This window comes from Neofelis nebulosa, chromosome 9 (genome assembly GCF_028018385.1).
Source record: "Neofelis nebulosa isolate mNeoNeb1 chromosome 9, mNeoNeb1.pri, whole genome shotgun sequence".
Lineage (NCBI taxonomy): Eukaryota > Metazoa > Chordata > Mammalia > Carnivora > Felidae > Neofelis > Neofelis nebulosa.
Genome location: NC_080790.1, coordinates 54,105,345 through 54,119,879, shown reverse-complemented (window position 1 = coordinate 54,119,879; position 14,535 = coordinate 54,105,345). Strand labels below are relative to the sequence as shown.

General features: G+C 42.8%; 1 protein-coding gene across 15 annotated transcripts in view; it reads right to left on the bottom strand.

Moving 5' to 3' along the window:
• Nucleotides 1-14,535, bottom strand: part of AAK1 (AP2 associated kinase 1) — a 167,030-nt gene that overhangs the window by 53,317 nt on the left and 99,178 nt on the right. For all 15 annotated transcript variants that reach the window (XM_058683825.1, XM_058683830.1, XM_058683832.1 and 12 more), the window contains exons 6-9: nucleotides 7,598-7,719; nucleotides 6,188-6,269; nucleotides 5,552-5,684; nucleotides 1,458-1,561 (exon numbers count right to left, since the gene is read on the bottom strand). In XM_058683825.1, the coding sequence (XP_058539808.1) occupies nucleotides 1,458-1,561; nucleotides 5,552-5,684; nucleotides 6,188-6,269; nucleotides 7,598-7,719 (441 nt within the window). The remainder of the gene's footprint in view (nucleotides 1-1,457; nucleotides 1,562-5,551; nucleotides 5,685-6,187; nucleotides 6,270-7,597; nucleotides 7,720-14,535) is intronic.

Here is a 14,535-nt window from a genome sequence, read left to right as displayed (position 1 = left end):
GCACAGAGCCTGATGCGGGGCTCAAACTCATGAACCGCAAGTTCATGACCTGAGCTGAAGTCGGACACTTAACCAACTGAGCCACCCAGGTGTCTCATGCAGCTGACTTTTTAAAAACTGGTTACCAGTCTGAATGCTTTCAATTATGTTTCAGGTTATTTAACTTTATGAATGGGGAAGGAGGACAGCAAAAGAAAAACAAGGCCATGTTGGGTTCCTGTACAGGATTCCTCATTTTAATCTGGAAACCCAACAAATGGAATACTAGCAATAGTACATATTTAGGCTTTTAGGAGGGACTGCCCCTTTCCTTCATGTTTCCAGGTGGGGAGAATTTCTGCTAGAATATCTCTCCTTGCTTCTCTTCCACTCTCCAAACATTCCTCTCCCAAGAGAGGAGCATAACTTATTTGACTGATAGGACCAGGAGAAAAAAGTGAGCTTGCCTGGCTCACCTGTGCGCTCCCTCCTTTAGGGTAGAGCCTTCTCTCCAGAATCAGGCACTCCCAGCTCAGTCATGTGGATCCAATGTTAGGGAGCCTGACTGGTCAAGCTACGTTCTCTGACTCAATCTTATTAGTAATAAAGCCAATATTCTGAGTTCCGTCTGAATGATTCCCACATCTGATTCCAAATGTGGGAGTGAAAGAGGAGTGTTCTTTATCAGCACCCTCAAGCCCCCACAGTGACATCAAAAGTACACTATTGGGAAAACTGAGAAGATAATTTCAGATTAGAACTTATTTATTACGGCAGCCATTAGTAAGATGTTCAAGGGAGCTGGATCACAATATGACATGAAAAATATGCTAAGACCATAAAAAGGGTGTTTGCAAGCACTGTACTCTGAAAGCTGCTGAGTGTAGAGCTTAGGATTACTAAAGTGTAGAAAACATTCCTATGGCCTGATGTGTGTGGGGAGGGTGGTGGAAAAGGAGTGTGTTATAGGTGGCAGACAGCAGAAGCAGAATCAAGAAAGTTCTGCTGCAATAAAGGAGAAAAGGGACAAGGGACAAGAGGCTTGCGTTCCAGTAGGTATGTGGGCAAGTCCAGAGGCCTGCCTCAGGAAACCAGCCTGCCTTACCACTGCTAGGTAAATACAGTAGGCACTTGGATCTTAGTGAACTGAGGAAGTTGACAAGACAATAAGTTGGTCAATCTTCACCCAAAGTGTTCAACTCAGTCCTGAGGGAGCTTTCTCTCTCTCTCTCTTTTTTTTTTTTTTTTTTTTTTTTTTTTTTTGGTGTAACTGCCTTAGTTTAAATTGCCATAGTTAAATTCTATGGGAAAATTGGGTTCTCTTTAGAGTAATTGCTTCATACTTAGCTTTGCTTGAACACCTCCTATCAGATAAAACAAAGGACATCTATAATTGTTAAGCAGCTGGTTAACACCTCAGGAATTTTAAACAACAATTTGATAATGTTTACTTCCCCTAAAAAGCATCTTTCACATACCTGTACATTAGGAATTGGGCATTCTTTCTTGAGTAGTTTGAATGAGAAGTAGGACACCTGGTAAATATCTGGCCTTTTGTCAGGGTCTGGTTCCAACATATACCCTAAGGCAAACATATGTGAATTTACTTAATAATATTCTAATACTTATTATATTAGCTAGGAAGTATAATTTCTGTTACCAAATGTTATTTTCATTTTTATTTCTCATAAAAGTCAGACAGTATAATTAGCTCTTTTCCTCCCCTCTCAGAAATGAAAGCTATAACTTCCCGAACATTTGTAACATCCACAAGAAAGTAACAAAATTTCTGAACTGTACCCTTCTGTGACTTGTGCAACAGGGACTCAAACAAACTCTCAATATGAAAGTTACCACCTTCATATTCTGGTACCTAGGAAGTTATGGAGTCTTGCTTCTGCCTTCCTTAGTTCATGATATCTTGCTAAACAAATGATTATCCTTGATAATTATAATCAAAACTCAGTGGGTTTTTTTTCACTTTCTTTTCTTCTTCCTCTTCCTCCTCCTCCTCTTCTTCTTCTTCTTTTAGTAATCTCTACTCCTTACGTGGGGCTAGAACTCACAACCCTGAGATCAAGAATCTCATGTTCCACTGAATGAGCCAGTCAGGTGCCCTTCAAAACTCAAACTTTAAGAACTGACTATAGACATTGGGGTACAAGTGCCCCTATGCATCAGCACTCCTGTATCCCTTGGGTAAATTCCCAGCAGTGCTATTGCTGGGTCACAGGGTAAATCTATTTTTAATTTTTTGAGGAACCTCCACACTGTTTTCCAGAGTGGAGTTTGCATTCCCACCAACAGTGCAAGAGGGTTCCCGTTTCTCCACATCCTCTCCAGCATCTACAGTCTCCTGATTTGTTCATTTTAGCCACTCTGACTGGCATGAGGTGGTATCTCAGTGTGGTTTTGATTTGTATTTCCCTGATATATACACAATGGAATACTACGTGGCAATGAGAAAGAATGAAATGTGGCCTTTTGTAGCAACGTGGATGGAACTGGAGAGTGTTATGCTAAGTGAAATAAGTCATACAGAGAAAGACAGATACCATATGTTTTCACTCTTATGTGGATCCTGAGAAACTTAACAGAAGACCATGGGGGAGGGGAAGGAAAAAAAAATAGTTAGAGAGGGAGACAGCCAAACCATAAGAGACTCTTAAAAACTGAGAACAAACTGAGGGTTGATGGGGGGTGGGAGGGAGGGGAGGGTGGGTGATGGGCATCGAGGAGGGCACCTGTTGGGATGAGCACTGGGTGTTGTATAGAAACAAATTTGACAATAAATTTCATATTTAAAAAAAAGAGAAAAAAATTTAAGAACTGACTTATTATTCCTTTGTTGGAGATATTAACTGGTTTCCATTCTAAAAGAAATTACAAAATAATAAACACATCTCTACTTTTACATGATCTATAGAACACTTGTTTATTTCCAGGTCCTTTAAGCTTTTGCCCTGAAGCTGGAAAAATCCCCAGGAAAAAACCTTTCTGAAGACACAGAGACAGACACATGGATACACACCAACAACAATGCAAGGCAATTTACTGTTGAAGGAATCAAATGAATGGTTTGAACACCAAGTGCAGGCAAGACTGATGAGGCTGCAGTCTTGCGGAGGACTTACAGAAGAAGCAGGGTTTGGGCTGGGCTTTGAAGGCACTAAAGAGTTTAGTCAGTCAGGGGAAAGAGGAGAAAAAGATATTCTCGATGAGAGAACAGTCTGTCTGGGCAAAAACAGACTTGAAGAAAGGCAAAAGAGTGCCCTGTTGTGAGGAAATGCAGGTGCCAGAAGGACAGAACAGATTTCCTTGTCAGGGAACACAGGGAAATAAGGCCGGGTGGGTGGGGGTGGGGAACCAGAGTATGAAGGGTCTGAAATGCCACGCTGAGAAGCTGGGCCCTACTGTAGGACCACTGGCAAATCATGACGTTTACTAATAGGGACCCGACAGGGTGGCATTCTGTAAGACTAATCTCATGGTGAAGCGGTGCTCGGATGACTGAGGGAGGAGGGAGACAGCTGGCCAGTCCACCAGTACAGGCATGAGTTGGCCAAGTCTCTATATACCGTGGTGACAGTGATGGGAACAGAGAATGGGATGGGACCAGGAGAAACTCCAAAGAAAGAATGCTGCTTAGAAAATGGCTGACTCTTTACTCTGTCTTATGAGCCAGATCTAAACTTTAAACTTCAGTTATCCAGGCTTGAATGGTGACACCACTGATAGAAACTGAAAACAGAGGGGGAACTGTGTATTGGGAGTAAATGGGCAATCACAATAAATTTTAGAACTGTGACGTTAGAGAGACCATGGAATCTTCAAGTAGTTTGTAAAGTGAAATAGGTCAGAGCTTGGAAAGATGTCAGTGTCAAAGACTTGCTTTTCCCAGTATGAACGTGCTGTCCAAATGTGAAAAAAAAAATGTATTACAAAATTATCCTACCATTCTAGCATCAAATTTTGCCATTTTCTTACCTATCTCCTTCCAACCTTCATTTATGAAGCTGCAATTCTAGAACAGTAGTCCCTCCTTATCCATGGGGGACACGGTCCAAGACCCCCAGTGGACGCCTGAAACTGCGGATAGTACTGAGTCCCATATATACTATATTTTCTCTTCTACATACACACCTATGACAAAGCTCAATTTATAAGTTAGGTACAGTCAGAGATTAACTACAATAATAAAGTAGAGCCATTTTAACAATATGCTGGAATAAAAGTTATGTGAATGTGGCCTCTCTCTCTCTCAAAACATCTCATTATACTGAACTCACCCTTCTTGTGACAATGTGAGAGCACAACATGCCTACGTGGTGAGATGAAATGAGGTGAATGACACAGGCACAGTGACGTAACATTAGGTTACTACTGACCTTTCTGACTAGATGTCAAAAGAAGGACCATCTGCTTCCTACTGCAGTCAACTGCGGGTAACTAAAACCGTGGAAGGCCAAACCACGGATAGGGAGGGACTACTCTAATGCTTTACCTCTGAAAACAATTCAACAACCATTAAATGCCATAGTCCATTTGTTTAAATACCCTCTCCCTCCTTTTTTTGGTTAATAAACAGAAGAAGTTGATTGATAAAATTGGCACAGTGGAATAGGTAGTCATCTCAAAGCTGTAACTATGTTTTTATTTTGGGGGTTTTTTGTTTGTTTGTTTGTTTGTTTGTTTTGAGAAAAGCTGTAACTATGTTAACTTGGGTAAGTTACCTATACTGTCTCAGCCTCAGTTTCCTCATTTGTATAACGGGGATAATTATATTTACTACATAAGACTTGAAGAATTAAATAAGGTACAAGTAGGCCCTCAACAAATGTCAGGTGCTCCACCCGACATTTGCTTCTGTTTTCTTCAGTACAGCCCCACCCAGGACCCAAACTGGGTCACTCAAGATTTATAACGGTTAAAATTCAGATGCTGAATCCCTTGACCAATGCAAAAAGATGACAAAATATCTCTTTCACATTTGCGCACAAGGGCTTGTGCAAAGATTGCTTGTTCTGCCATCTGGTTAATGAATTAGTACATATGCTTGCTGTGACGATGCAAAAGAGTGGGGAATCTTACAAAACATTTTAAACAAAGCGTTGAGCTTAAATGCTTGTTATCAAAATCCAGGGATTAACCTAAAGAGAGAAAAAAAACCTAGTCCCACAGAGTTATACAGTCTTAATTATGTATTCACTCCAGCCAACGCACAGCAATCATTTCAATTTGAGTTGCTTCCAGTTTTGCAGAGATGAATTTCTTATCACTTGATAGGAGTCAGCTGGACTCTTTCATACTGACTGCAAGAGAACAGAGCGGTACTGTACTGCTCAAAGCACTGTTAGGATTTCTGCTCAAGCCTAAGAGAGCTTAGATTTCTAGCAAAAAGACCTACCGCTCTAACTAGACACTGTGGTATTATCTTTGAGTGACCCACTATTATCGACTTATCTATCTTTGCATCCAACCCATCACTCCTGGGATCTAATCCCTTTGTCCCCCCAGTTCATTCCTAGAGATTGGAGATAAAAATATGAAACCAGAAACTTGAGATACTTACTAATTAGGCAGTGCATGTCTTGGGAATATCGAGAGTTATCAGGAATTGTGAAGTTTCCGTCACAAATTGCCACCTGACTCTCTCCAAATGGCAAAGTGAAGTAGCATAATTTATACAACAAACATCCAAGAGCCTAAAAAAAATAAAGCAGATTGCTACGAGTGGTTTATTTACCATAACTGCAAATGGGTCTACTGAGACATACTGGCATCATCCACGCTTACTAGCAGATATAAAAGCTATGTACTATTAACCTATTAGAAGAAACCTGAATTTAGAACTCGGCACCACTATTTAGCTGCTGAGTTACGATATTTCTACCAGTGTTACCAAATGGTGTTCCGAAAAAGAACAAGTATTTCAGTTATTTTGCTCTTAGGAACTAGTAACACATATATGAAAACCACCTAAATAACGGGCAGGTCACCTGAATAATTTTCACAGAGCTCTGAAATAATTTCCTTTGACATGCTTCACGGAGCAGTGGCAGGTCACCCCAAGAATAACTCTGAGAGATAGGGAGACAGTGATATGGTACAGTGGCCACGCTTGCTATGGCACTGCCTGGATTAGACTTGGGAATTTACAGTCAAGACTGCTGGTATCTGAGATGCGGATAGGTTAGTTGACACCTACCCAAATGTCTGCCTTCGTAGTGATGATTTTGCCACTGTACAGGTTGACCATTTCTGGTGCTCGATAGGACAGCGTTGTGTATCTACAATCAAGAGATTTGGTTTTTGTTAAATATGTCAATGCTATCGTTAAAAACCAGGGGTAGCAGAAATACTTTTTAAATACACTCATGTCTATATTAATAAAGTCTAGTTCCCTGAGAGCAATCTGCAGAAGAGAGTAGGAAATAGTAGTGTAGATAAAATGAAAAGCTGTCCTGGGTACACACCCATGGCCCTTTAGAAGCAGCCCTTCTATCTGAGAGCGTGTGGCAACCCAGACGCTAAGGCACTTAAATAAACTCTAAAAGCAACTTTTCTTGGGTCCTCAAATGAAAAAATCTTCTTCTGCAAATCCTTACTGTTCGATATCATGTCTTGCTGATTTGTTTTTAAATATAGTAATTTCCTTAAGTGTGGCTCAATGCTGATGTGTAATGCTGGCTGAGACACTGCACAACAGCGGAAAGAACAGCTGAAGTGGGAGGTGGACGAATCTCTGCTGCCGGAAGAGGAATGAAACAAGAGTTTTCCCCTTATCTCTGGCTCAAGGAAAGAGGAGTACAAGCTCCGCTTCAAAGAGCGTCTTGGTGTGGTCAAGCATGTGACTTATGCTGCTTGAGTCTCTAAAGCCCACAGGGCACCGTGCTCTAGGTGTCCACCAGAGCCTTGGACCGGAAGTCTTCCCACCCCAGGCTTGGCTGCCAAGAGTGATGCAGGAAAGGAGACTGAGGGTCAGGATACAGGCGTGCATACTAGACTTCTGGATTATTAGTAGTATTATGGCCTGTGAAAAATCTAACATTCTTGACAATAGGGGAAAATGGGTCAGGTTCTTAACTGGAGCCAGAAATTTAAAGAAGCTTTTTCTCATGGCAGTCAGTGATTCAGTATCTGTAGAGACTTCACATTCCTACTTACCATTAATTCCATTAGATTGGTGACCTCCTTAGGAGCAAGAAGGAATACACAGCAATGCAGGGTTCAGTGAAAAGCACATCCAACTGAGTGATAATGTCATAGTTGTTGTGATTCCGCTTAAAAACATCACAGTACCTCTATGGTTTGTGTACCATTCAGCTTTTTAAGGGCTGTGTGACTTAAGTCAAAATATCTATGTACAGTGACCACTGGTCCATTGATAAAGCGCTGTATGATTCCTTCATTTTACGCTATTGACCAACACTTGCAAACCACTTCCACAGCCTCCTCTTAAAATCAAACAATCCCACTGCCCAACACGATGCTCTGAGACAAGGGGGGCCATGACTAGCACCCTGGTCTTTCCACCCTGACCTTCTCATCCAGAAGCTGAGAGTAATGTTGCTGATCTGCAAATGGACGAAACTCCAAGAGAGGAGGAAAGGCTTACTTCTTAATCTCATCTTCTACTGCATTGACTCCCTCAGTTTGTGGATTCTGAAATTTGTTGGTGGCGCTTCCAAAGTCACACAGGACGTAGTGGCCTCGGTCATGCAAGAGGATATTTTCAACCTGAAAAACATTCCCCAACCACCCGATCCAAGATATTATTTAGTAATGCATATGAAAATCTGGTTCATAGTCACATAAATATTCTATTTCTGATAATCCCACTAATATGCACTGGAAAGTTCTTCCCCACCAAGTATCTCGCCAGGGGTCATCCCAAGTGAACAAAAAGAAAAGCACAGTAACAGGGTAAAATGAGAGTAGAGGGGGTAAATAGAGGAAAGTCCACACTGGGGAAATGAGTCCCACTTACCTAGATTTCCAGCTACATTTCTCACCTTGGCAGAAACAGTCCTAATACTTTTAAGTCTCTGTATCTTTTTTCATGCTTTTCTCTCCATCTAGAATACGCTCTATGACCTCCACCCCCTTAGCCAACTATCAATATCCCATTCATCTTCCGAACTCCAGTTCAGATGCCACCTCTTCTTTGAAGCCTTCCTCAAGCACCCACTCAGACAAATGTCACTCTTTCCCCATGGCCCTTCAGTACTTCATTCTTCCTGACGTCAGTGATTTCACTGGAGTCTTATACGTGCATATATCAATTTCTTTACTACACTAAGTTAGAATTTCCAGAATTAATAAACATTTGCTGTATTTTAATTACTTCTCAAAGTGATTAAAGGCTTGTGGGCAAATGTCCAGTTTTCCTGTTGAAGTATTACCTTATCTTTCTGTAGATGAATTCTTTGGACAGTGAGTTAGCAGTTCCAGGTAGAAGGGAGCTTACAAAGACCAGAATCTACAGAAATCTCTGGTATCAAAGGAGTATGCCAGTGCAAGAATAACTCCAAAATAGTGCGCACTTCTGTACTCAGGATGTACTGAGTCATTTTTGGTCTAGGTGAATTGCGTTGACCGGTATGTTGGAGGACAGACCTAGCTATGCGTGGGCAGTAAAATGGCGGCCAAAAAATCTCGTTGGGCCAGTAAGTCTATAGTCTCCATTGTCTTTTGTCTTCAGCCTTCCAAAGACTGATCACCTTCGGAAAACAAAGGCCAGAGTCTACTATCGGCTCCTTAAAGACAAACACCATCTCGGGGCGGCTCAGCCACCCACCTGGGTGGCTCAGTCGGGTTGGGCGTCTGACTTCGGCTCAGGTCATGATCTCACGGTTTGTGAGTTCGAGCCCTGCGTCAGGCTCTGTGCTGACAGCTCAGAGCCTGGAGCCTGCTTCGGATTCTGTGTCCGCTTCTCTCTCTGCCCCTCGCCAACTTGTGCTCTGTCTTTCTATGTCTCTCAAAAAATAAATAAATGTAAAAAAAAAAAAAAAAAAAAAAAAGACAAGCACCATCTCTTCATTGCGTTTATAGTCTTCTCTGCCAGTGCCTACCATTGTGCTTGGTACAGAAATGTTGGTTGAATGGTATAAGTTAAAAAAGAGGAACACATTTAATACTGTGTTTGTGTGTATGTGTGTCTGTCAGAAGCAAGATGGGAGCCACCAAATACCCAGACCCTATTACTGCACATATTGGTTCTTTAAAAAAACAAACAAACAAAAATCCAGTCAACTGTGATAGTCTCTTGTTCCAATACTCGTTTCTACCTATACTTGCTTTAATTCTCCTAAAAATTACATTATGTATTATAAAAATGTTTATAGTTTGTATCTGCTAAATCTAATACCTAAAGTCTTTGCTGCAAACTGATTCTTTTATTTGTTGTCTCTTACTCCTACTGAGTCTCACTCCTGGTACTGTTATGAGGGGTTTTGTTACTGTTGCTGTTAACTCATGTTCCTTGGAATTCATCTGGGGGAAGCCTATGAGGCCTGAGTTTAAAGTCTATTGTTCTTCCAGAAAGGACATGCTTTTGCACCTGGGGCACTGCTAACCTACAATCACTTTAACCTAGAATTTTGACCTTGGGATTTTTAGCCACATAAGGCAGTATGAACTACAGCTATCATCTCTCATGGATACGCTCTTGTTCTCCAGAGACAAGGCTAAGGGAAGCAAATATTTCTACCATCTACAGCTTTTCAAAAACTCATCAGTTTAACCTATTTACACAAAGTAAAACAGTCAAGCTATCCTGAACATATACTCACTTTAGGAATCTAAAATAATTCCGACAAAACAATACTAATATTTCTAATCTACTTTAGAGGTTATAAACAGAACAGCTACGATTTCCTGAGCTTCTACTATTACGAGTACTACTGTACTCATCACTTTACATGGATTATCCTCATAATAATATAATAATATCCCTGTTTTACAGATGTGGAGAGTGAGACTCACAGTGATGAAGCTGGGAAGCAAACCTAGGCAATTTCATTCTAGAGAAAGGCAGGTAATTACCTTTCTGCCAGGGTAGGAAGCAGATGAATTACTCACAGTCCCCACCCGTAAGTATCCACCAACTGAGGTGGGTATGATGACTACATTTGCCCAGTGTACTGGATACAAGCTTAAGGACAGGGCTGCGTTGGTCCTTTATGTTCACAAATATCCCATAATAGGAATCTAGTCAATGAGGAACCAGGTGTCTAACCACTAGCTAGGCTGCTTTGCTCAGTGTCTCGTAAACATTCCCTGTATCGCCTGGTTTATCATTTTATTCAATTGGTCATTCTCTACCTGTCAAATCGTAGCCATTCTTTAGGGCTTTGCTCAAGTCACAAGTCCTCAGTAAAACCTTCCATGGCTATCCTACAAAATCTGCAGAACTCACTGTCCATAGGAGGGGCTGCCAAAGTAAGACCTTTGGTCCAAATACAGCCATGCCCATTGGTTACTTATCCTCTAGTCTATGGCTGCTTTTGAGCTCCAGTGGCAGAGGTGAGTAGTTGTGACAGACTATCTGGCTGACAAGCCAAAATATTTACTATCTGGTCCTTTGCAGAAGTTTGCCAACTTCTGGTCTATAATTACACTATGCCTGTGTGTCTCCTGCAATACCCAGTCAAGTATTTTACATACACCAGATACCCTTCCATCCCTTATTCAGTATCCATTAGCAGTGATCTTCCTTCCTGGTCTCACGTGAAACCATGCATCTCCCATTATATGTGTTCAGTCCCTTCCCAAATTAGTTTCTATTCTTCTAATGCTAGATTGTACATTCTAAAACACTGTTAAGTGAGTTCACATCAAAATACAAATGAGGTAGTTCCAGGGACCAAAATCACTGGGTTGGGCCAGAGGCAGTGGGGGTGGGGGTGAGGGGGTCAGCGGGAAGGAAAACTGAGTAGACAAAAGACAGAATAACGATGAGGCACATAAGGGTTTTTGTCTTGTTTTTATCCCCCTCACCTAAAAAACTCGGTTTGTATTTCTGGTTAGCTCCAGAGTGGCAGCACTCAGCAGTTATACCGTTATCAACCTTCCCATAAAGATAACATTGCACAAGACTGTATTTGCAGGAAAAGCAGTTAAAAAGTAAAGGTGTGTACAAAAGTGGACCTAAAGCCAGAAATACCAATGTAGGGGAAAGTCTTATCGATATCAAAGAAATACTAATGCAGGTAAGAACCATAAGCCCTGCTCCGGTGGCTCTGCAGGTTTGCTGGGAGGATCATGAGACTGCGAAGGTGAACTCGCTTAGCAGCAGCCACCTCAGCAGCAGCCACACCCTCTGCGCCTTCTCAGTCTGTCCCTGTGACTTGTAACACCCGTGGAAACCTCCAAGATCAAGCTGGCCGCTGCCCTTCGTCACCACCAGCACACTTAACACAGAGCCTGGTGCGCGGCAACCACATTGGACCTGGGGGTCAGAAGAGCTCAGGGACTATTTAGATGTCTGACCTTGGACAAACCTTTAAACCTCTTTGGGCTTGTTTCTCATCTGCAAAGTACAGCTAATACTATTTCTATCATGGTTGTTATGAAGCAAGCAAGAGAATGTATGTGAGAGCAAACTATAAGTCTCCCTAAATAAACCTAAGAAGTTATTACCACTCATTTTAGAGAGACACACACACATTTGAAGTCCTACTATATGCCAAGTAACTTCTGGAGATAAGGTTATGAACAAATCTAAGTTCAGCTGCTCGTGTCGTGTAGAGTCTAGTGGAAGAGAGTAAGGGAGTAAGTATAATTGCCAGGTGGTGATAACTGTTATAAAAAAAAAAAAAAGGCAACAGGTTAAATACATGTAAGGGGTAAATACTGTGCAAATGGCACAGTTGGAAAGGTCACTGGGATGAGGTGAGCAGAGACCCAAATGAAGGGCAGCCACAGACCCCCTGGGGGAGGGGCACTCTCAGAGGAGAGGAGGGAGCAGGCCTGAGGCATCTGAGGCACAGAAGCAGGCCACCTTGGCTGGGACAGTACTGTGCTGGGCACCAGTGCCACAAAGAGAACTGAGGACATGGGACTGGGCATACTAAGGGCTAGCGTCCTTGTGAATGGGGAGGCCGGATACTGCTGGGCCTTGGGGAAGTGAAGGACTTAGGTGAGTGAAACTCATAACAGAACCAAAGGCAGAGAAGCAGGAATGATGACAATAACAATAGCAATACAATAGTATCAGCAGCTAGCAGCACTCACTAGGAGGCACTTTTACCTACAGGATTTCATGAAATTCTTACAAATTCTTACAAAGTCTTATTGTCCCCAGTCAAGAGATGAGAAAGTGGAGCCCAGTTACCTAACATGCCTGAGGTCACTAGGCTGGTAGGGCAGGATGGGGCTCGGTCTGCCTGCGTGCTGAAGCTACACCCTCACCGCTGCACTGATACGCATTATGCCATCAAGGAATGAGGGCAGTTCACACCGGCAACCATGAAGGCAGAAAGAGAGAGGACCAGAGCAGCTGACAGAGGGCAGACTGAGGAAGGCCACTAGGGAGACACTCAGCAGATGGAAAGAGGTGTTTTAGGAAGGTTAGCATGGTGAGAGAGGAGAAGGGAGAACACGAGGGCAGGTGCAATTGTCTAGAGGGGAGGCGACTCAGGCCAGGTCTAGAACAGGGCCCAGAGGAATTAAGGTGGACAAGGAAGGGAGACAACCAACTGGACATTCGTGTATCATCTTCTGGAAGCTCCAGAGAACTTTCCTAGTGATCTGTTTTTGGCAAAGTCCCTTAGGATGTAAGCCTAATGGTGGTGACCACTGCTTACAATCCTACAGTCTTCCAGCTCTTTGAGGGTTTAATGCTGCTGACCTTATTTCCCAACCCATCGGCTTAAGAGGGTTATTAAAGCTGTCACTCCCAAACTCTGCTTACAGCTGTAGCTAAAAGGTCTGGAAAGCCACCTCCTACTGACCCTTCCTCTTCACATTATTCCAAACAGATATGGCATTCAGGCATTTCAATCACTAGAAATTTTGGAGGATTAGATAAATGGAGATGTTCAAACTTGTGATTCTAAAAATGGGACAAGAATCTTCATCCTACTGTACTTCACGAAATCAAAATCTCTTTTCTGATGAAAGAGGAGACATTCGTGACTTTCTCAATCTGAATGCACTTATTAAATCTTAACCCCTTCTTAAGTGCCTGGACAGACAGCATGGTGTAACAGAGCAAAAACAAACAAACACCAAAATGGGGAGTAAAAACCCTTGGCCTTTGTTCTAGTTTGACCACAGAATTAGCTGGGCAGGTCACAGCCTTTCTGGGCAGAGGATTCCTCATTGGTAATAGGAGAGGGCTGGCTTAGGTGACCTTCCCAGCTCTATGACCCCATGATCTGCAATGATCTCTTTCTTTCCTCAGAGAGATAAAAATTAAACAAAAACAGGGAAATGATTAATATGCTAAATTATCGTATTTGAAGAAAGACCTCCAATAACGAACAGAACTTTGGTAATGGTCATTTTTATAACATAAGCTGCTTCAGGATAGGGACCGCTTTCAGTTTATTTCCCGCACATAATTTGAAAGAAAGACCACACACGTGGCAGGCAGGGCAAGAGGGGCTTTTCCTCTGTTCTGCGTGTGAACAAGCAGACCCAGGGTGGCACTGACTCCACAAGGGGATCTGCAGCTGGCCTGGCCTGTGCTCTTTTCCATGTTGTACTGACTTTTATTCAAGATGGTGCCTCCTCACCAAATGTAAATCTGCTTAGAGAAGCAACTACAGATCAGCAACCAGCACCTCCTCTGGCCAACAGGAGAATTAAGAACTTCTAGGCTCTGGCTACCGCTAGGACTGTAGTGGCTGGACATGAAGCTCAGAGTGTCCAAGACTACGTGATGGCAAACAACAGGTACACAGGGACTTTTTGGTCAGGCCTTAGGAGGCTGGCAGTGCGGGAGACAAACAGACTGACTGCCCACCGGGCACATATTAGTAGAAATCAATAAAATCTAATTTGCTAACCAAAACAGCTATACGGCACAGAGTATAAGATATGGGGAGTCTGGGAAACCTTCAGTCAAAACAACCAGGAGTCAATAACTGCAATTAACAGCCACAGGACTTTTTGGGAACAATCACAATCGAGGCCTCCTCCCAGGGGCCCCTATTTACATTCCCTATTTCCAAGGTAGAGGAGAAATGGAAACAAAGTCTCCTGAATCACTCCCCGCAGCCCAGCAGCAGGCCTGACGGTCTTCACCATACATTAAAACACAACTACAGAGCCCCACAGCGTGTTGCCAGCGCTGTGCTGACTTTCAGGAGCACCGAGGAGGGTCAAGGGGTTACAGGGCTACGGATGAGCTGGGAACCAGCGTGGCAGCCTCTCCTCCAATTCCACTTTGCTCCACATTCTTCTGCTAAAATATCTCATGGACCATTCAGGGCAGCGAAGAAAGAGTCCAGGGCTCCTACTCCCATCCTACTTCCTGTCCCCAGGTGGACCCTGAGCTCTGTACTTCAGGCTCCTATCACTGGACGACACTTAACCAACCGCCTCACA